A 26,986-nucleotide genomic window follows, 5' to 3' on the forward strand; every position below is an offset into this window, starting at 1 on the left:
TATGTGGTAATGAAGATTAAATAGGGATTTCCTACATGCACTCTACCAAATGAGTTACATTTCCCAGCCCTGAACCATGGAAATCTTGAATACCCTTTCCAATATATTCTGGATCAAGTCTCGAGGGGAACTTTAATGGGCCCTGCCCATTGTTACTGCCTCTTTAGACCTGTGTAAGAGCCTTCTCACCAAAAGTCTTAGCCAGCTCCTAAAGCTGCTCCAACTTGGTCAATGGCAGCCAGCTCCATGAGAACATTACTGAAGCATGAGCCTAGGACAGCAGAACATGGACTGCCTTTCTCCACAGCACTTACTGAGTTGGAAGGAACACACAGAAGCTGTTCTGTCCATCCACATTAAATTCTCTTCATTGTTAGCTTCAATGGCACCTCTTGCTTCCTGCCTGGTATCTTTGGGGGCCGTGGCAGGTCATATCCCATACTACTACCTGCCAGATTTCTCAGGAGTTTGGATGATCCACACCTGGAGCAAAAACAAATGATAACACGTTAATACAATTTTAGGGCTGTGGGTAGAAGTCAATGGTAGTGCCCTTCTTAGCTAGCATGCATAAGGTTCTGGGCTCAATCCCAACCGCCACAAGTAACCTTTAAACTACACAGAGAAACCTCGTCTTGAAAAACAAAAAAAACAACAACAAACAAAAACAAAAAAAACCCCTCTAGGTTCAATCCCTAGCACTAGAAAATTTAAAACAGAGAAAAATAATTTAGTTGCTATATATGATGGTTTGAATGAGACTGCCCCCACAGGCACTTATGTTTGAATGGTTGGTCCCCAGTACTGGAACTGTTTAGAAAGGATTGATGGAGGTGGGTGTCACTGGAGGAGGTTTCAAAAGCTCACACCAGGCTCAGTCTGCCTGTTTCTGTTTCTCACTCTGCCTGTAACTGTGAGCTCTCAGCTACTTCTCCAGGACCATGCCTCCCTGCCTGCCTGCCTTCATGCTCTTTGCCATGATCAAAAACGAATCATCTGAAACTGTAAGCAAGCTTCCAAATTAAGCAGTTTTTTCTGTTTGTTTGTTGTTTGTTTGTTTTAAATAAGTTGCCTTGGTCATGGTGTCTCCCCCTGCAATAGAACAGTAGTGAAGACACTGTATTAGTTTGCATTTTGTTGCTGGAGAAAGGGGTTAGTTGGCTTACACTTCCACATCACAGTCCATCACTGTGAGAAGTCAGGGCAGGAACTAAGCAGAGACCATGGAGTAAGTTGCTTACTAACTTTCTCTTCACGGCTTACTCCACTTTTTTTTATACTCCCCAAGACCACCTGCCCAGGGTTGGCATTGCCCACTGTGGGCTGTACTCTCCCACATCAATCATTAATCAAGAATATGACCCACAGACTTGCCTACAGGCTTACCTGATGGAGGGTTTTTTAGCTTTTGAGTCAGGGCCTATATAGCTTTGGCTGTCCTGGAACTCACTGTGTAGACCAGGCTGGCCTCAAACTCACAGAGATCCGCCTGCCTCTGCCTCCCCAGCGCTGGGCTTAAAGGTGTGCACCATCACAGCTGACTAGAGGTTGTTTTGTTTTTGTTTTGCCTGCATGTCTAACTGTACCACATGCATTCCTGGTGTCTATGGAAGCCAGAAGGGCATGTAGGAGCCCCTGAGACTGGAATTACAGATGGTTACAAGCTGCCATATAGTGGATCCTCTGAAGGAGCAGGTGGTTTTCTTAACCACTGAGCCATCTCTCCAGCCCCCAAATTTTTTTCCAACTGAGGTTCTCCTCTCTTCCCAGATGACTCTAGCTCGTGTGAAGTTTGCCAAAAGCTAACTAGCACAGTAGGCACAAGGTGGTACAATACATTAGCTAACAACCACAACATACCGGAGCTAGATCTTTTCTCAGCTGACTCTGGGTAGTGGTCTGGCCTATCCCTAAGACCATTCCAGCTATTAACATCACCATGCTCCTTGCACTTCAGCACACATGCATACACCTACCTGTTCCACAACACTATGCAGAAACCAGTTTGTAAGGTGGGACATAGTTTTCTTAAGCTGTTAAAACAATTATTCTCTACCTGGTATGCTCTTTTTGAGACCCATGAGATATATTTCCTTTGTTCTTGATATTAAAATAATTGTTTCTCCCTAGCAATTCAATGCCATTAATGTGTGACCAGGATCCTTTACTTCAGCTACTATAAAGCAGGAATAAATCAGGTTTGCTGGCACAGGCCTTTAATCCCAGCACTAGAGGCAGAGACAGGCAGCTCTCTGAGTTCCAGGACAGCCAGGGTTATGTGGAGAGACCATGTCTCAAACACCAAATACAAATTAAAAAGAAAAAAAAAAAAGGAAAAAAGAAAACGCAGTAATAAAATCTGGAGTCTCGTGCTTAAATTTATCTTTGTCTAAAATATTTATGACAGAGTATAAAACTGCTTTGAAATAATTATCAAACTGGATGGATAAAGTATAATCCAATAGTAAATCATCTCCTTTGGTAGATATTCAACTAGTTAGCAGCTTCTACTCTTGTAGCTGCTCTCAAGATCACTACGCATCAAAGAGAGACCCGACTATTGATCTTTCCACGTACTGGGATTATATACGTGTGCTGCCACACCAGAGCTGACATAAACATTTTAAGTGGATTTCTGTCTTTGCCCCTTTAGTCTTACTTCAGTTTACATTTTTTAGCAAATTCTACGTGGTTTTTTTATTTTTTATTTTTTGGTTTTTAGAGACAGGGTTTCTCTGTGTAGCTTTGCGCCTTTCCTGGAACTCACTTGGTAGCCCAGGCTGGCTTCAAACAAAGATCCTCCTGCCGCTGCCTCCCGAGTGCTGGGATTAAAGGCAAGCACCACCACCGCCTAGATCTACATGTTTTTAAAGATTTCAATTATAACTTGAATTTTAATCTATTAATTTTTGTTATTATTTAAAGTAAGTTGGCAAGTAGCCTAGGCTGGCCTTGAACTTACTATGTAGCCAAGGCTAATCTTGAATTCCTGACCCTCCGGTCTCCATTCCCCTAGTACTGGGGTTTCAGGCATATACCATCATGCCAACTTCCATTAATTTGTTGGGGCTAGTTGTTCTATATATAGGAAAATACACACTTAAGGGCCATTCTATGTGATTAGTTTGTTCATTTTTTATTTTTGGATATTTTTGGTGGTGCTGGGAGTTGAGCTTCATGCACACTAGGCATTCATTCTACCACTGACTGACATCTTTAGGTCTTGAACTCACTCATTTTAATAGATGTCGGGGAGGTTTACTTGGGGTTTTATAGTATCAGTAACAGTGATGGTATACTTTCCGAAGTGATCATTCTTTTTGTGTTTGTTTGTTTTTCGGTCCCAACCGGTGTGTTTAGAGAATCCTTTTTTTTTCTCTGCATTACTAGAACTTTCAGAATTCTGTAACAGAGTTGCTATCCTTATTCATTCTTTTTTTTTTTTTTAAAGTATGGTGGCTTTCTTTCTTTTTTTTTTTTAAGATTTATTTATTTATTATGTATACAGTGTTCTGTTTGTATGTATGTCTGCACACCAGAAGAGGGTACCAGATCTCATTACAGATGGTTGCTGGGAATTGAACTCAGGACCTCTGGAAGAGCAGTGTTCTTAACCTCTGAGCCATCTCTCCAGCCCCTCTTTTTTTTTTTTTTTTTTTTTTGGTTTTTCGAGACAGGGTTTCCCTGTATAGCTTTGCACCTTTCCTGGAACTCACTTGGTAGCTCAGGCTGGCCTCGAACTCACAAAGATCCGCCTGCCTCTGCCTCCCGAGTGCTGGGATTAAAGGTGTGCGCCACAACGGCTCTTATTCATTCTTATAAGAAAATGCTTCTTTGGAAGAAAATGAAAGCCTGTGATATGGCTCAGTGTGGGCAAAAGCACTTTCCACCAAACCTGACGACCTGAGTTCCATCTCCAGGACCCACAGGGTAGGAGAGAACAGAGAACAAACACACACACACACACACACACACACACACACACACACACACAGGGGCAGACACCTCACCCAGTAAATGTAACAGAATTTTTTTTGTTATTTGTTTTTGCAAGACAGGGTTTTCTGTGTGGTCCCGGCTGTCCTAGAAACCAGAGCTATGTAGACCAGGCTGGTCTCAAACTCAAGAGATCAGCCTGCTTCTGCCTTTCAAGTGCTGGGTTTAGAAGGGTGTACCAGCATTAAATTTTTGTTTACAAGAAAAATTTCTCTTTAAATACAATGCTTATTGTACAGCTGATATTTTTATTAACATACCAATTTTTTTTTCGAGACAGGGTTTCCTCGGTGCAGTTTTGGTGCCTGTCCTGGATCTCGCTCTGCAGACCAGGCTGGTCTCTAACTCACAGAGATCAGCTTGGCTCTGCCTCCCAAGTGCTGGAATTAATGGCGTGTGCCACCACTGCCCGGCTATTAACATATTAATTTTTTTTTTTTTTTTTTTTGGTTTTTCAAGACAGGGTTTCTCTGTGTAGCTTTGCGCCTTTCCTGGAACTCACTTGGTAGCCCAGGCTGACCTCGAACTCACAGAGATTCGCCTGTCTCTGCCTCCCGAGTGCTGAGATTAAAGGCGTGCGCCACCACCGCCCGGCATTAATTTTTATACTTTCTTGAAAATTCTGAATTATATATATGCACATATATGTGTTACTTTTTTTATTTTATATATAGTATTTATATATTTTTTTTATATATATATATATATATATAACAGACCAGGATATACCAACCTATCTTTTTAATTCCCAGGCCATGTTCTGTGTGTCTCGAGACCATGTCTTATTCTGTAGCCCACGCTGACCCTAACCCTAAGATCCTCCTGCCGTAGCCTCCTAAAGGTTGGGATTATATACTCTACTATTAAATACAGCCAAACAGTTCTTGAAATGGACAACTAAATCCTACTGTATATTCATACACTTATAAATCCTTTACAAGGCACTGAAGGCAGAAATAAAAAGGAAGTAGCCAGGTGGCAACATTACTGGGTATTATAGTGTAGTGGTTAGATACACGACCCTCCTAAGTCTGGGTTCCACCACTGCTGGCTCTACCAAGGTCTTTCACTGGTGTAGTCTTATTAGCTACCTAGTCTCAACACCCTCATCTTTCAAGGTCAAGAACTTACCTTAACGCTTTATTGAGGGGAGGGGAGAGCTCAACATACAAAAAAGACAAAGGCCTACCTAGAAAAACAGCTTTCCCAGTCTTGCCAGGGAAATTGCCTTGCAACCCAAATTTACTATAAATTCTGTCCAGTAAAATACTTACAAACTGTAGCCTCCTTTTCCAAATGTGATATCAAAATACAAACTGGGGACCTCAGATCACAGCTAAAATAGTTGGCTGCCCAAAGAAGCAGCTTGAAGCCAGATAACAATGGAAGAATGAGACTTGAGTTCAGTCCCTGTGATCCATATCATTCAAGGAGAGAACTAACTTCCATGAGTTGTCCTTGACCTCCACACATGAGCCATGGCATGTTTACAACCCCCAAAAAATGTTAAAAAAAGGAAGAGTAACTGGAAGAAAATACAAAACATCAAAATACAAGAAAATGGGTATTATACCATGACACTTACTTCAAATTTGTGCAAATATAGTTAATATGCACATATGACCTAACAAAATGTATTTCTTACTGTGGCTCTGGATTTAAAAATAAACAAACAAAACATTAGCCAAGTAGGGCAAGCTCCATAATTCCAGCTTTTAGAAGGCAGAAGTAGAAGGGTCAGTGAGTAGCTCAAGGTTAGACTTGGCTACACAGTGAGACTGAGATTAGCCTGGTCTATATGAGACTCCACCTTAAAAAGCAAATACACAAAAATAAAATGACTGGGCAGTGAACATCTTAGGCAAACCAGGGCTATATAACTGAGACCTTGTCTCATATACATGCACATATGCAGAAAAAAGAGAGTAAGAAAATGAGTGAAAATGATCAAAACTTTGTGTAAAATTCTTAAAGAATTAATAAAAAAAGTTTAAAAGAAAAAGAAGAGCAAGGTATAATGGTGGTATATGCATTTAATCCCAGCACTTGGGAGGCAGAGGCAGGTGGATCCCTGTGAGTTCAAGGACAGCCTGTTCTTCAAATAAGTTCCAGGACAGCCAGGACTAAATAGTAAGACCCTGTCTCAAAAACAAACAACTGACCGACACCAACAACCTAAAACAAGACAGGAGTGTGGGGCTGGAGAGATGGCTCAGTGGTTAATAGCATTGATTCTTTCTTCCAGAGGGTCCTGGTTTGATTCCCAGCACCCACACAATGGCTCACAACCATCTGTAACTCCAGTTCCAGGGGATCCAATGCCTCTTCTAACCTCTGCAGGCACCAGACATGCATGTGGTCCATATTCATACATGTAAGCGAAACACTAAAACACATAAAAATAAATATTTACAGAGAGCAGGCAAGAGTGCTGGCTCAGCAGTTTAGAGAATTTGTTGCTCTAGGACCTGGGTTCAATTCCCAGTACACACGTGGTGGTTCACAACCATCCCTAACTCCAATTGTTGGGTACCCAACACCCTCTTCTGACCTCTACAGGTACCAGGTACACACGTGATGCACATACATACATTCAGGCAAAACACACACATAAATCAATCTAAAAAAAAAAAATAAAGAACCAAGAATATCACTTACTGAGTCATAATCAGTGTGTTATACTGATTTGAAACAGGGTCTCTCTCTGTAGCCCAGGCTGCCCTCAAATTCATGGGCTATTGTCCTTCCTCAGCCTCCTTAGTGCTAGAATTACAAATGCAAGCCAGCACACCAAGCATTTCTTTTTAATTAAGGAGTTTAAAAATGAAACACCAGAATGTACCACATACAAGGGTGAGCATTGTTTTGTGAAACTTGTTTCAGTTATGGCCGTGTGTGTGTGTGTGTGTGTGTGTGTGTGTGTGTGTGTGTGTGTGTGTGTAAATATATATACACTCACTTGGGCTAAGGATGCAGCTCAATTGGTAGAGAGCTTGCCTCACATGCATGAAGCGCTGGGTTTGATTCCCAGCACTGCATAAACTAAGCATGGTGGTACGTGCCTATAATCCTAGCATTGGAGAGCTAGAGACAGGAGAATTAAGAGTCACCGGGCGGTGGTGGCACACGCCTTTAATCCCAGCACTTGGGAGGCAGAGGCAGGCGGATCTTTGTGAGTTTGAAGCCAGCCTGGTCTACAAAGAGAGATCCAAGAAAGGCGCAAAGCTACACAGAGAAACCCTGTCTCGAAAAACCAAAAAAAAAAAAAAAAAAAGAGTCAAAGGTCCTATCTGTCCTATCTCAAAACCACACGCACACAAGGCGGGTGAGCTGCGTCAGGGGTAAAGGCAGCTGCTATGCAGGTCTGATGATGACCCGAGCTTGACTGCTGGAACTGAAAGTGGGAGGCCAGAGCTGACTCTCAAAGTTGTTCTCTGACCTCTGCATGTGTACTGTAGCATACATATGTCCAAACTCACACACACACCACACACACACAGTACAATAATGAATTAAATTGTAAAACATGTAAAAGCCACTATACTGTGGTGGTTTGAAAGAAAATGGCCCCCAAACAGAACAGCACTAATGGGAGGTGTGGCCTTGTTGGAGAAAGTGTGTCATGTGGGGGTGGGCTCTGAGGTCTCCTATGCTCATGCCACACCTAGTCAGATGGACCGCTTCCTGTTGCCTGTGAGTTGAGATGTAAGAACTCTCAGCTCCTTCTCTAGCACCAGGTCTGCCTGCATGCTGCCTTGCTCCCCACCATGACAATAGTGGACTGATCCTCTGAACTGTAAGTGAGCCACCTCAATGAAATGTCTTCCTTTAAAAGAGCTTCCGTGGTCACGGTGTCTCTCACAGCAACAGAAACCCTAAGACATATACCTACCTACTCCTTCATTCAAGGTTTGTATGTGAAAGGCATTTCTTTTTTTTTTTTTTTTTTTTTTTTTTTGGGTTTTTCGAGACAGGGTTTCTCTGTGTAGCTTTGCGCCTTTCCTGGAACTCACTTGGTAGCTCAGGCTGGCCTCGAACTCACAGAGATCCACCTGCCTCTGCCTCCCGAGTGCTGGGATTAAAGGCGTGCGCCACCACCGCCCGGCGTGAAAGGCATTTCTAAGGGTGGTAGTAAATCGAACAGCGGGCTGAGGAGACGGCTTAGTTGGTAAAGTGAGTTCAGATCTCTAATACTCGCTCGCACACCTGTAATCCACCCTTGTGCTGAAGAGGCTGATACAGGTCTCGGGACTCGCTGGCCAGCCAGTCTAACCAATTGATGAGCTTCAGGTTCAGTGAGAGACCCTGCCTCAAAAAACAAAACAGAGATTGGAGAAGACACACCTGATGTCACCCTCTGGCCTCCACACACACCTACATGTGCACACATCTACATGTGCATACATAGACACAGACACATAAGGATTGGGAATATAACTCAGTTGTAAAGTGTATGGCCTATCACTTATAGGGTTCTGAGTTCCATCACAAACACACATACACACACACTCCAAAATAGCCCTTCAAATTCTCAAGTTGGTGATGCAGCTCCATTTGCAGTATCCCTGTCTAACATATACAAGGCTCAAGAATGGATTCCTTTCCCACATAAGCCTGCAATGGTGGCGCACACCTGTAATGCCAGCACTCAAGAGGTGAAGGCAGGAATATCAGTACTTCAAAGTTATCCCTGGCTACATAAGGAGTTCAAAACCAGCCTAGACTAGATGACAACCTGTCTCAAAAAACCCTTTCCAGCAGTGACAACCTCCCTACGAGAACATGCCTCTCCCAAAGGATCTCCTTCATCCCTCTCCAGAAGAGGAAAAGAGGAAACACAAGAAAAAGTGCCTGGTGCAGAGCCCCAGTTCCTACTTTATGGATGTGAAATGCCCAGGGTGCTATAAGATCACCACGGTCTTTAGCCATGCACAAACGGTAGTCATTCAAGATGAGTGGGAACCATCCCAATAAACACACTTTGGAGATATATATATATATATGTATGTATGTATGTATGTATATATATAAAAGGCTTGAAAGCAGCCAGGCGGTGTGGCACACGCCTTTGATCCCAGCACTTGGGAGGCAGAGGCAGGCGGATCTCTGTGAGTTCGAGGCCAGGCCAGCCTGGGCTACAGAGTGAGTTCCAGGAAAGGTGCAAAGCTACACAGAGAAACCCTGTCTTGAACCCCTATCCCCGCTGCCGCCCCCCCCCCCCCGGGGAAAAAAAGCTTGAAAGCTACTGTCATAGGTAAGTAATTGAAGGCTTGTAACAAGGGAGATAAAGGACATTAATGAGGTTGGCCATTACTCTCCTAGGTGACAAAAGCAGTTTTGAACCCCTCAGAAGCAATTCGGAGGCCCCTCTTTCTTCAGGTGGAAGGAAGGGCTCTCACAACCTTTCTACTCTACAGGAAGGGCATGAAGACAGCAAAGGTGAGCACTAAGGTACAAACTACTCAGAGATAAAACCTTTAGTTTCAGGTTTTCCTTTGATATATTTTCCCTCTTGATTTTTTGAGGGAGGGATATTATTCCAAAGAGAAACAGGAATGTGGACTATATCTCATGTATTACTTGAGTACACTGGAAAAAATCGCAAAGCTTCTTTTTTTTAATTAATTAATTTATTTATTATGCATACAGTGTTCCAGCATGCATGCCTACAAGCCAGAAGAGGGCACCAGATCTCATCCTAGATGGTTGTGAGCCACCATGTGGTTGCCTGGAATTGAACTCAGGACCTCTGGAACAGCAGCCGGTGCTCTTAACCCCTGAGCCATCTCTCCAGCCCCCTCAAAGCTTCCTTCTAAGAAATTGGTTGGGTTTGCTTATTTTGCTTTTTCTGAGACAGAGTCTTACTCTGTATCCCAGGATGGCCTGGAATATGAGGCAATCCTCCTGCTTTAGCCTGACAATTGCTGGTATCACAGGTGTGAGCAACTATTGCCAGCAAAATTGCTTATCAATTTAAAAATATTTATATGGGGGGAGGTATCACACAACATGCCAAAGCATGTGTGGAGGTCTAAGGTGAAGGACAACTTGAGAAGCCGACACAGGACAATTTACAGAGTTCAAGACCAGACTGGGCTACACAGTGAGTCTGTCTCAAAAAAACAAACAAAGTTAGGATTAATTGGCGATATAGGCTCAGTGTTGAACACTTGCCTCAAATCTATAGGCCTTAGGTTAGACCCCCAGAAACAAAGAAACAAATCCCTCCCCATCTAGGAATGCACAGTTTGGAGAGTACTGTGGGCATGTAGAAATTAAATAGACTGGACAGTTAAGCTGGGGATATTTTCTTTTTTGTGTTTAAAGCTGAGGTAAGTACACTGGACTGGATTCCTACGGTCTTGGACATGTAAGGACTGAGCATCTACATTCACACTCTGGGTAGGGACAAATCTGTTTCTTCTGCCTTCCTGTGCTCAGGCTTAGGAAGGGAAGAGTCAAGAGGAATTATCTATCTACTAGGTACTGATCTACCCAGGGTTGAGGGATTATCTACTAGGTACTGGTCTACCCAGGACTGAGGGATTTCCTAGAACATGAAACTTTCAATGCTGAAGTGGGGAAAGTCCTGGGTAAATGGGATGAGTCACTATCTCTAAAAGGTAGCTCTCTGTGTGCCCCAGAGCTTGAAGCAACCAAGCTGACTTTTTGTTATTGTTGAGATTCAAAACATGGAGGAGGGGGAAGTATAGAGAGCTACTTTGGAAGAGATTAGGGTGACCATGACACTCTGAGCACTTGAACACCCATTTGGGGCCTACACAGAAGTAGTGACTTACACAATGGAACTTTTGAATTTCACAAGAATGTAATGGAAAGTAATTCTGGAAGATACATATATTTTAAAGAGTAGGTCCACACAGGTTAGCGGGAAGTGGGGTTATCTGTCAAATACTGGAAAAGCATTTAACCTTAAAGTAGGTGGAATACTGTGATGCAGTGAGCAATTTAAGAAATTGGACACTTTAGCTTTTAAAGACACATAGTACTTCTTATAATTTCTAAACTGAGTTACCTGTCCATCCAAGAAAAGGCGTGACTTGCAACAATTTCAGAGCAAGTTAAAATGAAAGACAGCTCTCCTAACCTTTCCCACACAATGCCCACCAGCACAGAAAGACTAAACACAGGTGTGAGCCTAAAAGATCCCTGCAACTTGATGCTGTATGCAGGCAAGTCAAAGACTCAGTGTTTGAGGCACTGTATGGGGCACATGTGAACAGTTTTATTTTTGTGGTGCTGGAGACCAAACCCAGCACCTCACACATTCGTGGCAAATACAGTCACTGACTCACATCCTCAGCCCTGTTTTTGCCTTTTGGAAAAACATGAGTAGTTTTACCTCTTAGCAGACTGTCAAGATTAACAATTTACTCAATGCTTTAGTAACATTGTCTTAAAACCCTGTGGGATCCTAGTAAGGTGAGGAGGCTAATTCGACTTTGACCTTGTGTTCCTTTTCTTCAGGGCCTTATTTCATGTGTTTTTAAATTTCTCCTAAATTTTTCAACTTAAATTTATGTCTACTGAACCCTAACTCAACACAATCTCATTCAGATTTCTTCTGTGACCCTAAACCCCAAGATACTATCTTGATTCTGTGTCTGTGGGTTGCCAGACTTAACCAAACAAGATAGTAACGGCTATAGAAAGACTCCAAGCTGGGCAGTGGTGGCGCACCCCTTTAATCCCAGCATTTTAATCCCAGCACTTGGGAGGTAGAGGCAGGCGGATCTCTGTGAGTTTGAGGCCAGCCTGGTCTACAGAGTGAGACCCAGGACAGGCACCAAAACTACACAGAGAAACCCTGTCGAAAAACCAAACAACAAAAAAGCAGGATAAGCGTGCAACCTTTAGTCTAGCACTCACAGCAGAGCAGTTAGACCTAGAGTTGAGTCAAGCTAGCTGATACAGAGAAGTTAAGCAACAAGCTGTACACAGAGAAACCCTGTCTCAAAAAACCAAAAGAAAAAAAAAAAAAAAAAAAAGAGTGCTTACTACTCTTACAGAAAACTCAAGTTTGGCTCCCAGCACACACACATATACATAATAGTAATTAAAACAAAAATAAAACACTGCCTCAAAAGGTAACTTAAGGCTAACAGATAAAGAAAAAATGCATAAGATTTTGTGGCTCAAGATCATTTTGAAGATGCTTATTTATTCTGAGCAAAATATACAACTACAGCAGCTTGCCACTACCATAGGTTATACACACTCTGTAGTAACATAAATAGCTCTGCAACAGAAAAGAGGATACCCACAGCTACTTGATAGATGGCTGTATTATCTACCTACACTCTGGCTTTTATAATTACTTGGTTAGAAGATAGGTTATAGAGAATCCCTATATCAAATACTTAGGACCAGAGGTGTTTCAGATTTCAAGTCTGGGGTATCTGCATGGACTACCACTTGAATATCCCTGATCTGAGATCTGTCAGTGCTCAGCTTCAGATTTTAGAATATTTCTGACTTGGATTTTCTGGTTAAGGATGTAGGGTGTACACCTATTGTTTTTATGAACATGAATGCCCACGAAGGCCCTTTACAGAGCAGAGGTGAACACCTTTTCATGGAGGTATGCTAGCTTCTCTAAACGAGTCCGTTTCAGTAGTGGAAGCCATTCCCAGTAGGATAATTCTACCACACGGTACCCAATTCGAGCCAGCTGCCTCCTCTTCATATTGTGCAGTCCAAGCAGATCCCTAGTACCATAGCAATATTGGTTCTTGTTTGTCAACTGGATAGCTAGCTTCACTAGTGGGGGCTGCATGTGGGCTAGAGGGCACAGGCCATCTGTCCCCACATCCCCCAATCTATCTGTCACATTGCAAGCAGAGTCCACCAAGGGTACAGCTGTCTTCTTTCTTAACTCCATAGGTGGCTGGCCAGTCTCTACCTCAATTTCGCCCTGGAAATACCTTTTGGCTTTTCCCTTTAGCAACTGATTCATCAAGTCATCTGTAAGGCTGACTCCCGCCTGCTTAAATGGTAATCGGGCTACGTCTTCCGTTGGCGTCACTTCACTGTTAAAAGGCAGTGGCTTCATGTTAGCATCGAGCTGAACCTCCAAGTCAGAAGATCGGGTGTGAGGCAAAACCATATGGTGCTTGATGTACTGGGGGCCACCTAACATGGTCTCAAGTAAATAGAGAGCTTCGAGGAACTCGGGCTTTGATCTCATATCCTTGCTTGCTAAATTCCACAGTGTTACAGATGCCTCTTGCTGAAGGTGAGAATTAAGACGACTGCCCTCATAATCTGGACACTCAATGGCAACTGTACCATCGAGAGTATACAGTTCCTTAGTGAGTTCAAACTTACTTCTTTCTTGAGCTAACCTGACAAACCCTGGACTCAGAGCAACATTGATAAACTCAGTTGGAAAGTATTCAGAAAATGCCAAGCCAAGCAGGCAGGTCAGAAGGTGCTCTGGGTACTGGTTGAATTCAGGCATCTTCCTGTGAATTTCATTTATCAGACTGGAATAAAATTCTTCTGTGTTGGGTGGCTTATAGTTCAGAGTTCCAAAAGACCACAGAATTTGGCAATATCTTTACTTCGACAGTGTGTTACTCTTGGAGGCAAAGAGGCAGCTACTGCATTCATTACTCTTTCATCCAGGAAGCGTAAGGCTGAGCAGGAGAGAGTGAGGTGCATAACACCCTGGACCCCCAAGGACGGAATTCGCTGAGGAGCAATTTCTCCAAACTGCCTCATGAAATTTACATGATCTACATGAGTGAAGCGGAACATTTTAAGAATATGAACTAAGGTGTGGCTGCTGAGATGCTGCATGTTAGCACAAGCCAGGTCTCCAATTTTCCGCATGACAAATTCAGAGAGACTACTACTTGACTTAAAAAACCCCAAACATATTGTACCAACTTCCTCTAAATTTATCAGATCGATATACTTAAGGATCAGTGATTCTAGTTTTTGCATTAGGTCCTGTGGTACCTGACGATTTTCACCTATAATATAAATTAAGTGAATCAGCTGAGACAAAGATAGCTCTTTCCAGTGTAAATGAAGGTAACTAAAAAAAAAATTTAAAAATCGAGGCACTCTGCGACCTAAGTTCCGCCAAAGATCAGCAACCAGGAGAAGCTGATCCAGATTCATCTCCCACACCTGACGGCAAAACCTGGTTTCATATGCATCTAGCATGGAAGGGGAGAAAGGGATTCTTAAATCAACAAAAGCTTTCAAAATACTGATCAGATCTGAGGTATTAAAGAGCTGCATGTTTTTCATAGTCAGTTGGCAGAGTAAAGCAAAGCTTTTACTGGACAACAAAACAGAATGCTGTTCCGCTGGCAGAGAGCTCAGCTTACAAAAATAAGAAGTAATGACTTCGGGCTGGAGTTTAGTTTGATAAACTCTGACTTTGTGCAAAATTAGTTCACCTTCTGAAACAGACAGGGGTTGGTGAGTCTCAGATCTGTTATAGCTGTGAAGCTGGTACTCTGGCCTTAACTTTAAGAACACTCGGGTTCCTTCAAAGGAATCAAAAACCTCCACATCCTCTTCAACTCTTTTCTCACTGGGTGAGCCTGGATGCAATGTGCTGGCCTTAAGGGTAGAAGCTTTGTTGAATTCCAAACCCAGGTGGGCACTGCTGGTTGTGAAGATTCTCTGAGACAAGGTGGTATTATCAATCTTCTTAACTTTTCTGGCAGGATGGCAGGAGCTATTATGTTCAGGAAGGTTCTGTCCCCCATAATATGTGCTGTTTTCCATATTCCAATATGCCATGCTTTGGACTGCATGGCAGGCAGAAGGATTACAAGATGCTTGGTATTTTAACAGTTTTAACAGCTTGAGAGTGGCTGCCATTCTGGAGTCTGTACTGATCTTTTTGGCAGTCAAAGCACAGTCCTCACAGGTGTGGCTAGGCAAGTTCTTGTTTATATGGTGCTTGGTTAGAGACGAATAGGGAGATGTTCCACAGAAACTGCCTGTAAATCTTCGGCATACCACAAGAGTCGTGGCCACAAATGATGGGGCCAGAATTGGTGCCAAATACTGAAAAAAGGGTAGATGAAGAATGAGTGGCTTCTACCTATAACACAAAATGTACACATTATAAGAAATAGGTGTGGCCAGGTGTGGTGGCACACACCCTTTAATATCAATACCTAGTAGGTAGAGGCAAGAGGGTCTATGTGAGTTTCAGGCCAGCCAGGACTATCTTGTGAGGCCCCATCTCAAAAGACAGAGTGAAAAAAAAAGAGATAAAAAGATGCAAGCTGTACCACCGTCCATGCAAGTATGTTCAACGTCAGTGAATGCCCAAAGCACAGCCATCAAGGACAAACCTCACACCAAAGCACCATCAGGTGGTTTCTAGACTGCTACTTGATATAAACTCACTTCCTTGTAGGGAAAGACATGATGAGGAAGGCAGATTTCCAAAAGGAAGCTGGGGGTAAAAGTGGGCAACTCATTCCATTTCTTCACTCTCAACATAAGTCCTCTGGAGAAGAAGAACATTGGTAAAAAGCTGCCATGCTAACAGTATAAAGGAAAAAGTGGGATCTGCTTTATTTTTTTCAGTTTTTATTTGATTGTCTGAATGTTTTGTTTGCATGTATGTCTGTGATTGGTATCTGAGGTCAGAAAAGGGAGGTGGATCCTCTGGAGCTGGACTTACAAGCAGTTGTGAGCCACTGGACTTGGGTAGTAGGAACTGAGCTCAGGTTCTCTGAAAGTGCAAAAAACACTGTTCTTTTCAGTTTCTTTTTCTAATTACTTATTTATTTTATGTGTATGGGTGTTTTGCACACCAGAAGAGGGCATCGGATCCCATGGGACTACAGTTATAAATGACTGTGAGCAGCCATGTGGGAGCTGGGAATTGAACTCAGGACCTGTGGAAGAGCAACTGGTGCTCTTAACTGCTGAGCTATCTCTCCAGCCCACAGTAGGCACTTTGTGATTCCATTCTTCTAGGTCCAGTTTTTTCGAAAAAGGGTCTCACTATGCAGTCTTGGCTGGCCTAGAACTCACTTTGTAGACCAGGTTGGCCTCAAACTCACAGAGCTCTTCCTGTCTCTGTCTCCCAAGTCCTGGGATAAAAGACACAGACCACATCCAGCTCAGGTCCAGTTTTTTGTTTTTGTTTTAAACTATTTATCTTTATTTTTTATGTGCATTGGTGTATACATGTATGTCTGTGTGAGGGTGTCAGATTTTAGAGTTACAGACAGTTGTTAGCTGCCATGTGGTTGCTGGGAATTGAACCTGGGTCCTCTGGTAGAGCAGCTGGTGCTCTTAACCACTGAGCCATCACTCCAGACCCCAGGTTCAGTTTTAAAATGAAAATATGCTAGGGTTAAGAGGAGTATGTAAGAGTAGAAATGTGAATCACAGAAGTAAGCAGAAGATATCAACTCAACTTGAAATGACTCTTTATAGTAGGAAGGATCGGGAACTAAGAATGGTCAACAAAATCTAAATACTGAGGACTTTCGTTTTAGAGGATATGAAGGAAACACAGGAGAAATCCTGAACTTCAGGTACTGCTTTGGGAAACTTTAATGAGGGCATGAAGGAGGACTGTAATCTCAGCTACTAAGAAGGTTGAACCATCTCCCCAGTCCTTTCATTTGCTTTAAAGTGGGTGTGAGCATTAACTAATTAATTATAACCACAGTAACCCTCCCAGTTCTTACAGTACAAACTTAATTACAGTCCTGGCAGTTCTGGTGCTATTCCTCTTAGAAAAGGCCAACTGTCTTCTTTAGGCTGCTTTGTTTTCTGAGTGGTCTTATTATGTAGCTTAGGCTGGCCTCAAATTCATGACATTCTTGCCTCGGTCTACTTACTAGATGCTGGGATTACAGGTGGGTGTCATCACACCCAGCTTCCAGAATGCTTATAACAGAGTTTGGATCTCTAGTACAGACACTCAGAAACTCATACATGGTGGTAGGGGAAGCGAAGTTGATTAGAAGCCTGTTCACTGTTGGTCCAGAGGTAGAAGAGAGCCACTCAAAGCTGTGCTTCAAAGAGGCCCATGTTCACATGGCTGTCCTGCTGACAAGCCCAGGGCCAGCACAGGTCTCCTCTGGAAGGGTAGCCTGGCAATGCTGCCACTGAATCAGGTATTAATTCGGTCCTCACTTGGCTAGAAGCAGTACAATTTCCACTTTCTTCCATGGAAAAATGAGCAGGCCATGAAACTGGCTCTCCTGTATTCCTCTACCTCCTCTTAATTTTTTTTTTTTTTATTCCTGCTAGGTATGGTGTATGTATATGCGTGCTTTGCCTGCTTATATGTCTGTGTAGCACTTGTGTGCAGTGGGGGCAAGGTGTTGGGTCCTCTGGAACTGGAGTCTCATATTTTAGCCACCATATGGGTGCTAGGAACTGAACTGTGGTCCCCTGAAAAAGCAACAAGTGCTTTTAGCCACTGAGCCATCTCTCCAGTCCATAGTCTTTCTTTCTTCAATGCTCATTCCTTTCTCTTTTTTTCATACTTACTAGCAAAGTCCAAGGAGATATGAGCAGCCAATCAATGGACCATACAAGGTTATTGATGAAAAATTTCCATGAATGATCTTCTGAAATCTCTTCCTCTCTGTTTTTAGCCTGTTAGGTCTCAAACCCTGGACAAATGACTGAGGTGCCTATTTAACATATCAAAGTACACCTGGTCATTAGGTTCTCCCAGCATCTCTCAGTATCTACTCATTACAGGGTCCTCCTGGCCGGCACCCCCCACCCCCTATCCTAAACTTCTCCAGCCCAGAAGCTGGCTGCCTTTCTCCCAGAGGCTCTTCCCTATATAATGCAGGCATTTTGGTTTTACTCGCTCTTCTTTATACCCTTTTCCCTCTTGGATGCTGCACCCGGTTACCCCCTCGCCCTCGCCCTTCCCCTCCCAGCCTCCTCATCTTGTGCACTCTGGACTCTTCTGGATGTCCCTGCCTTTGGCAATGCTCTCCCTTTTTATCTACAATAAACTTTCTCCTCCACCATACCTAGAAGCAGTCATGTCCTGTTAGGGGCCATGTGAGGGGACCAATAGGCAGCATTGGAACTCATGGAACATGGCTGGGCAGTTGGCAAAGCCACACCTGAGTGATCCTTGGAGAGGCAAAGCCCTGAGGGCTATGAGTCCCGAGGACCTCATGCTGTTATTGAGCATAGCTCTGACTGTTGCCTTCATGGTCACCATGTCCCTCATAATCTAAGGTTGTATGAAAACTCTCAGGGGGCTTCTAGCCCCTCACTGAGTAGTGTTACTGTTACTTACAATAATAGTGATCGACTTTTTCCAAAACATTGCTGCTGGAGCAGATTAATGATTAAACCACCACCCTTAGAAAGAAATTAGACATGTAGAATTGTTAGTAAGGTTAGATTGTTTTTGTTAATGGCTTTGAGGTAGAAAATCTTGGGGTACAATTTAAACTTTAGAAAGACAAACAGTTAAACAAAGGACTCATTGAGGTCAGGGAACAAAATAATAGCAAGCTGGCTATTGCTGGCTAGGATGAGTTGGTGATCAAAGGTGATGATTAATTCCTTGTACCCATTTCTGCCCTCAGCTTCCTGATGTAAAAAACTGTTGATGAATGGGTATGTACCCTGAGGATTTAAAGTAGAGTAGACTGTTTTTCATATATAAAAGTTTAGATTTGGGATGGAGAGATGGCTCAGGGGTTAAGAGTACTGACTATTCTTCCATTGGACCTGAGTTCAATTCCCAGCACCCACATGGCAGCTCACACCTGTCTGAAACTCCAGTTTCATGGGACTCCCACACCCATGGCTAAAACACAAATGCACATAAAAATAAAATATATTAAAAAAAGTTTAGATTTGTGACTTAAGAGTTTTTATAAGATTACCTTTTGAGATAAGTTATAAAGCCATTGATCCTTTCTTTGTAATCACAATATGTAGTCTGCCACCAAAAGAACTGGTTGAGAAAAAATACCCTGCTTGCTTACACTCTGTTAATCTATAACAAGTTGCTTGGGTATGAATGTATGTGGGTTCTTAGGGATATAAAATGTTTAATCATGTAAGGGATATGGAAAACATGTTGTTTTTTACCTGTATTCATTGTAATCATTCACTTGAAAAACAGAATGTAACGACATTGTAATTTTTATACTGCTTGAGAGATTTTGCTGCAGTATATAAGCTGTAAGGGAAACAATAAAGACACAAGAGAAGGAAAGACCAGGAAAGATGTAGAAGTAGGCATCAGGAAATAGTTAGAGAGGAGTCATCAGGAAAGACACAGAAGGGGAACATCAGGGCAGAAGAATGAAATAAAAAAGAACGGAGTAACAACGAAGAAGCTTTTATCCTCACCAAACAAGTCTGTCTGTGTTTTGCTCACCGACTACATCTCGCTCCCAGTCTCTTCCAGGACCTGCAGAAGGCTGGTCCCTCTGCAATGTCCTTTCCTTTTTTTTTTTTATTTTATTTTATAATTTATTTATTTGTATTTTATGTACATTGGTGCTTTGACTGTATGCTTGTCTGTGTGAGGGTGTTGGGTGCCCTGGGACAGGAATTACAGACAGTTGTGAGCTGCCATGTGGATGCTGGGAATTGAACCTGGGTCCTCTGGAAAAGCAGCCAGTGCTCTTAACCACTGAACCATCTCTCCAGCCCCGTCCTTTTCTTTTTTCTTTCTTTCTTTTCTTTTTTTTCCCCATTCATCTGGTGACAAAATCTGGGACCATTGATGTCCTTTCCTTTTTTATTTTCTTTTTTCGTTCAGCCTCTTCTTTCCAGGGTCCATAAAGAGCCAGGACTGAAGGGCAGGCCAAAGGGCTTTGTTCTGCCTACCAAGCTTCTTTCTTTGGGTAACAGGAAAGTATGTTCTAATTTCATGGTAAATCCCTATACACTGGGTTCCTTTTTTTTTTTTTTTTTTTTTTTTTTTTGAGATAGGATCTCACTATGTGGCCCTGGAACTCACTGGGTAGACTAGGCTGAACTTTGACTGAACTTAGAGATCCACCCACCTCCAAGTCCCTAATGCCGGGACAAAAGGTGTATGCCACCATACCTGGTGCTACATTTGGTGGTTTACATGCCCAGCTTCAACTGCTCAGATGGTCACAAGCTACATCCTTGGGCCCAAATTAAGCCCTGTACCTGATTTTCATAAGTAAAGTTTTATCTGGACATATCTAATGTCTGTGTTGGCTTTCTCAATACAAGAACTGAGCAACTGTCTCAGAGATTGTATGGATGTAAAACATAAATTTTTTTTTTTTTTTTTGGTTTTCGAGACAGGGTTTCTCTGTGTAACTCACTTGGTAGTCCAGGCTGGCCTCGAACTCACAGAGATCCACCTGGCTCTGCCTCCCGAGTGCTGGGATTAAAGGCGTGCGCCACCATCGCCCGGCCATTAAGTGTTTTTATCTAGCTCTTTACAGAAATAGTTCAGTCCCCTGCTACAGACCACTAGTTAGTGGTGACTAAAACTGTTAATATGAAAGAACATATCAATTAACAACAAATCCTCTGTTTACTTTTAAATTACCTCTGCAGTTGTTTTTATTTATATTTGGGGTTTTTGTTTTGTTTTGTTTTGTTTTTTTCAGGCAGGGTTTCATAAAACCCACACTGGCCTTGAGCCTATGATCTTCCTGACTCCACCCCCTATTACAGGCATGTACTGCCACATATAGTTTATAAATGGTAATTTTTAAGGTTTTTTTTTTGTTTGTTCATTTTGTGAGAATGGGTGATGTAGTTCAGGCTAATATCAAATTCACTATGTAGTTGAAGATGGCCTGACCTTCTGAGCTTCCTACCTCCCATTCCTAGTGCTTGAATTACAGTATGTGCTACAATGCCTATTTTATGAGGTATTAGGGGTTGAACCCAGAGCCTCCTGCATCCTAAACAGTACTTGACCAAGGGAGCTGTAGCCCTAGGCTTATAAACAATAATTTTTAAAAACTACCTGTGCATGAGACAGAGATGTCTCAGTGGTTAAGTGCATTTGCTGGTCTTACAGGGGACAGGGCAGTTGTCAACACCCACATGGTGGCTCACAACCAAATCCAGTCCCAGGGGATCTGACACCCTCTGCTGGCTTCTGTGGACACTAGGCATGAAAGCAGCACACACATACATGCAGGCCAAACATTCATACACATTAAAAGAAAGAAATCTAGAAAACATTTTTGAAAATTACCTTTATCAACTAGGCATGGTGGCGCACACCACACCTTTAATGCCAGCACTTGGGTGGCAGAGGCAGGTGGATCTCTGTGAGTTCAAGGACAGCCTGGTCCACAGAGTTCTAGAATAGCCAGGGCTATATAGAGACCTTGTCTCAAAAAAATAAACGAAACAAAAATAAAAGAAAAAAAAAAGGGAGGAGGAATTACCTCTATAACTGGACAGGGCAACGCACACTTGTAATCTCAGCACTCAGAAGGCAGAGGCAGAAGGATCTCTGTGAGCTGTTGAGTCAAACATGGTCTACATAGTTCTAGTTTAGCCATGACATCATACTGAGACTTGTATTTTAAAAAAGGCTGAGCCAGAGAAATGGCTCATCGATCAGTTAAGAGCGCTGGCTGCTCTTCCAGAAGATCTGAGGTTCAATTCCCAGCACCCACATGGTGGCTGACAACCATCTATAATTCCAGTCCCAGGGGAGTCAATACCCTCTTCTGGCCTCCACAGGCACACAGTGCACAGACATACATGCACACATAAGTAAATCGTAGGCTGTGGCTACATGAAACTCCATCTCAAAACAAAGACAGAAAATAAACAGATTATATTCTAAGATGGAAATAACAAGAGTCCCAACTATTTTGGGGTCTCTTCTGTACCAATGCTGTCTTTTTTTTTTTCTTTTCCTAATTAAAATTTGTGTTAGTGAAAAATGGGTTTTTAAATTTTTAAAACAATTATTTTTATAATTACTTACTTTGTATGTGTTGTGTATGTGGAAACACACACTATGGCACATGTGTAAACGTCACAAGACGACTTGCAGGAGTCAGTTTTCTTCTTCTACAGTGTGGGTCCTAAGGGTTGAACTCAGATTGCCAGGATTGATGACAAATGTCTTTAGCTATCTCGATGACCCAAAATAATAGGTTTTATTTATGACATGTTGCTCTATGTACATCATTATACACTGTTCATATTCACACCCTCCACTATACTTCTTGTCCCCATCTGCTCTTACTATTGTGTGTGATGCACACATGTGGAGACAAGAGGTCAATCTGGTGTCTTCCTCTATGGCTCACCACTTTACTTTTGAGACAGGATCTGTCACTGAATCCGAAGGTCACAACTGGCTAGACTGGCCAACCAGCCCTGAGGATCCTCCAGCCTCCACCTCCCAGGAGGATTGCAGGCCCACGACACATCATATCAGTTTTTTTTTTTTATGACAGTTCTGGGCATCCAAACCCGGGCCCTCAGGCTTGTGGGCCACTTTACTCACTGGGCCACCTCCCTGCTTTCAGGTACAGTCTAGATTCTGCACATGAGATGACACACAACCTGTCCTTCTCCCCACCATCACCCTCTCTCGTGTCCTCCTCTCCTCTGCTTAGTCTCCCTTCAAGGCTCAGAGTCCTAAATGAACTATTTGATATGCACCACCCCACCTCACCTTTAGCTTTTTGAGACAGGTCTCTTTGTGCAGTCCTGGCAGGTCCGGAACCTGGAGAGATCACCTGTCTGTCTCCCTAGTGTGCCACCACACCCCACTTAATTCTCATTCCAACAACCCTTCTGTAAGGTAGGTTTCGTTATTTATGTATTATTTATGAGTAAGATATTTTATAAGATTAAGGCACTTCTCACAAGAAAAAAAGAAGTCTTTCATATGGTACAAAGCCAAAGGACAGAGTGGAGCTTGCTATCAAAGACTCCAAAGGCCACACTACTAGTATACAGAGACAGCAATACAATTCAGGAAGAAGGGCCAGACTTGGGGGCAGGCCTGAGGAAGCTATTCTCCCAGATTTGCAGATGCCAGGAGCTAGATTATTAACACTGGGTCAGCTCAAGAACATCTCCCGCCTGTCACACCCTAGTGTTCCAGTTATCACTATAATTAGTTCACCCTACCTATGAAAGGAGTACAGAGAAGACTCAAGAACTGACCCCTACATGAAAGTGTGGGCTTTGCAGGGTATTTATTCTACAGTAAAGAAACAGTGCCATAACGGAAGACCTGAAAGTTGGCAGAGAGTTCAGGGGTTGAGGGGCTAGAGAGATGGTCGTACAGCGACTGAGAGCACCGGCCATTCTTCCAAAGCAGTTTGACTGCTCAAGCAGAGCAGTCTTGCAGATGGGGCTTGATTCCGACAACCCACATAGCTCACAACCATCTGTAATTCCAGTTGCAGGGGATCTAATGCCCTCTTCTGGGCTCTATGGGCACTGCATGAACATAGTACAAAGACATGCAGGCAAAACCTGCAGACAGATGAAATAAAATAATTCTAAAAAGAACAGGCACACCTTTAATCCCAGCACTTGGGAGGGAGAGGCAGGTGGATCTCTGTGAGTTCAAGGCCAGGCTGATCAACAGAGTAAGTTCCAGGATAGCCAGGGCTACACAGAAAAACCTTGTCTCAAAAAACCAAAAACCAAATAAACAAACAAATGTTTTAAGGGCTGGAAAGTTGGCTCAGTGGTTAAGAACACTTTTTCTTGCAGAAGACCCTAGTTCATTTCCCAGCACCCACATGGCGACTCACAACTCCAATTCCAGAAGATATGATGCTCTTTTCTGAACACTGAGGGCACCAGGCATGCACATGATGCATATACATACATGTAGGCAAGACATTTATATATGTAAAATAAAATAAATTTAAAAAGAAAAATTAAGAGTTTTAAGATGCTGGGCATAGTAACGCATTCCTTTAATGCACTGGGGAAGAAGAAGCAGGTAGATCAATCTGAATTTGAAGCCAGCCTACTCTACATAGCAAGTTCTAGGCCAGCCAAGGCTATGCAATGAGACTGTCTCAGGAGGGAGAGAGGGTGAGTTAGTTTTAAATTAGGTGAGGTGGCACATACCTATACACACCTATAACCCCAGGACTTTGGAGCCTCAGGCGGGATTGACACACTTTCAAGGCTAGCCTAAACTAAACAGAGACCTCTCTTGCCAAAAATAACAAAAAGATCAAAAAAAATACTTAAGAGTTCAACACAGGAGAGGAAAAAAAAAACTCAAAGTAAAAATAGAAGCAAGATCCCAGGGCAAGAACTGTGTGAGCGGACAAGAAGAGCAACCATTTCAAGCTGGAAGAGACAAGATAGGCAGTACCTGGGAAAAGAACTTCTAATGGATAATCTAGGGATGGACAGACTGACAGAATAAGCTAGTAATAACACTAACAGGAATTATTGCCAGGTATACAAGTACGCACTACAGGTGTAGTAGTGCATAGAACTCCAGCATTTAAGAGGCTGAAGCAGGAAGATAATGAGTCTGATGCCAGTATGGGCTAGATCTTGCTTCCAATTTTAAAAAGAAAAAAAGAGGGGGAGGGAGAACTGGATAGTTTTGGCTCCATGATTAAGAAAACTTCCTGCTTTTCCAGAGGACCTGAGTTCAGTTCAGACCAGAAACATCTATAACTGTACCTCCAGTTACAAACTGGCCTTTGCAGGCACACTCATACACATGGCACTTGCTCACATACACATACACATACATAAAAGTAAAATAAACTAAAAGTCTTCATCTCAAAATCAAAACAGAGAGGGAGGGGTGGAGGATGAGCAACACTAGCTATAATATGATGGCTCATACCTGTAATCCCAGGTACTCAGGAGGCTGAGATAGCATACAAAATTCTACCTGGGTAACTTAGTGAGTCCCAGTCTCAAAACAACAACCTTGTTAAAAGCACTTGCTGCTCTTTCGGTGGACCAGGGTTCAACTCCCAGTACCCTCATGGTGGCTGACAACCATCTATAACTCCAGTTCCAGAAGATATGATGCCTTCTTCTGACTTCCATGGGTACCAGGCAAGCACATAGTACACATACATTTGTTCAAGCAAAACATTCATACACAAGGGCAGTGGTGGCACACGCCTTTAATCCCAGCACTGGAAGGCAGAGGCAGGCGGATCTCTGAGTTCAAGGCCAGCCCGGGCTTCAGAGTGAGATCCAGGAAAGCCTCCAAAGCTACACAGAGAAACCTTGTCTAAAAAAAAAAAAATCTCCCAAAACATTCATACACATAAAATAAATCTAAAAAAATAATAATAATAAAACAATAAAAAGGGCCCAAGGGTGTCGCTCAGTAGCTGTTCGGTGCCTACCATACAGAGACCCTGAGTTCACTCTCTAGCACCACATGAAAGCAGGAAGGGAGGGAGGAGGAGGGGGAGGGAGGGAGGGAGGAAGGAAGGAAGGAAGGAAGAAGGAAGGAAGGAAGGAAGGAAGGAAGGAAGGAAGGGCAATACAAATGTGTTCTGTGGAAGCAGCCACTCTAGAACTTCTCTTAATCATGTTGCTATAATACTAAATCAAACACAAAGAAAAAGAAATAAGCTAATAGATGCCAAAAAGAACAGACTGTTGAAAATGATTTGGGGGAACAAAAATGGAGGAAGAAACTGGAAAGAACTGACAGTGTTACGAGTCTATTGAACTATTTAAGTCAAAAACATGCACAACTTCAACAAAAATAACATTTACAAATCACATGTGCTAGAGGCGTGGTGGTGCATGCACTTGTGAGTGGAGGCAGGAGTTCATGCTCACCCTAATTATATACTGACTTTGAAGCCAGACTAGGACATATGAGATCCTGTCTCAAAAACAAACCAGCCAGCCAGGCGGTGGTGGCACACACCTTTAATCCCAGCACTCGGGAGGCAGAGGCAGGTGGATCTCTGTGAGTTCGAGGCCAGCCTGGTCTACAAAGCAAGTTCCAGGACAGCTAGGACTGTTGTTGCACAGAGAAACCTTGTCTGGAAAAAACCAAACAACAACAAAAAGCCAATCCTAGTGGTGCACAACTTTAATCCCAGCACTAAAAAGGCAGGGGCAGGTAGAGCTCTGTGGTTTTGAGGCCAGCCTGGTCTATACAGCAAGCTACCAGCTAGCCAGGGCAACACAGTAAGATACCCTGTCTTTAAAAAGAAAAAAAAAAGTAAAGAGGAAGAGAAGAGGCAGAGTAAGACAGCAGGAGGCAGAACACTGTGCTGCCAGGACAAAGGAGACGTGTGCTGCCAGGTAGAGAAAACAGGCAGAGGCAGTTAGTTAACTTCTCTTTCCTCAAGGTTTCCCAGAGCAAACAAGAACGCTAGAAATTAATTAATTCCTAGTTCCTTAATTTAAGGATCTCACCTGATGTCACTGCACTAAGCTCCCTGTCTGTTTAAAATTTCTAAACAGACCTTCCTCTCTATCTCCTCTTTATGGTTGCTAACAGACCACAGCAGTTTCAGAGCGCTGGGATTTCCAAAAGGTACTAACTCAACCACCCAGAAGGATGCGATAACACAGAAGCCAGAAATCTTACCTTTCTATCTTCCAGATACATGCCTCAGCAAGGCCATTTTAAACCACTGTCCAGAAGTTAGGAAAAGGGAACCGGGCAGAAAAGGGCAGCCATGGCAACTGTAAATCAATAAGTGCATGACATATTTAGTATATACAAACGACCAATGCCTGATTCTCATACTATCTCTTCTTTTTTGCAGTGCTAGTAATCAAACTCAGGGCCTCATAAATGCTAGGCTTACTACACAGCCTTAGCCCCTAACTTTTTCTAGGGGCTAAAGTCTCCTGATGGGAGTCTACCAAAATGTAAGGCCACAAAGGCTTGTAAGCTGACAGTCAAGACCCTGAGCTGTCAGGGAGATGTTAGCTAGGCTGTTTCTCCCCTTTTGTTCCCACATGGGAGCAGAGCCCATCAGCAGTCCAGGAAGGTCAAGGTAAAGTGCAGCAGTGGAGAGTCAAAACAGGGTCTGTG

General features: G+C 42.9%; 2 protein-coding genes across 5 annotated transcripts in view; both read right to left on the bottom strand.

The window, feature by feature from the left end:
• The window catches only part of Ubox5 (U-box domain containing 5), a 45,856-nt gene that overhangs the window by 16,189 nt on the left and 2,681 nt on the right, over positions 1–26,986 (bottom strand). For 2 of the 4 annotated variants that reach the window (XM_028878574.2, XM_028878570.2), the window contains exons 1-2: positions 26,534–26,617; positions 315–483 (exon numbers count right to left, since the gene is read on the bottom strand). The gene's annotated coding sequence lies outside the window, so the exon portion shown is untranslated. Of the gene's footprint in view, positions 1–314; positions 484–8,202; positions 8,302–26,533; positions 26,623–26,986 lie in introns of those variants that run through there. The other 2 variants (XM_028878573.2, XM_037205220.1) reach the window with 2 other exon arrangements.
• Positions 12,159–26,622, bottom strand: Fastkd5 (FAST kinase domains 5). The gene is given in 3 exon segments (XM_028878569.1): positions 12,159–13,563; positions 13,566–15,048; positions 26,534–26,622. Coding segments are annotated over 3 exon segments (2,502 nt in total). The 5' UTR covers positions 26,555–26,622; the 3' UTR covers positions 12,159–12,565.

This window comes from Peromyscus leucopus, chromosome 4 (genome assembly GCF_004664715.2).
Source record: "Peromyscus leucopus breed LL Stock chromosome 4, UCI_PerLeu_2.1, whole genome shotgun sequence".
Taxonomy (NCBI): Eukaryota; Metazoa; Chordata; class Mammalia; order Rodentia; family Cricetidae; genus Peromyscus; species Peromyscus leucopus.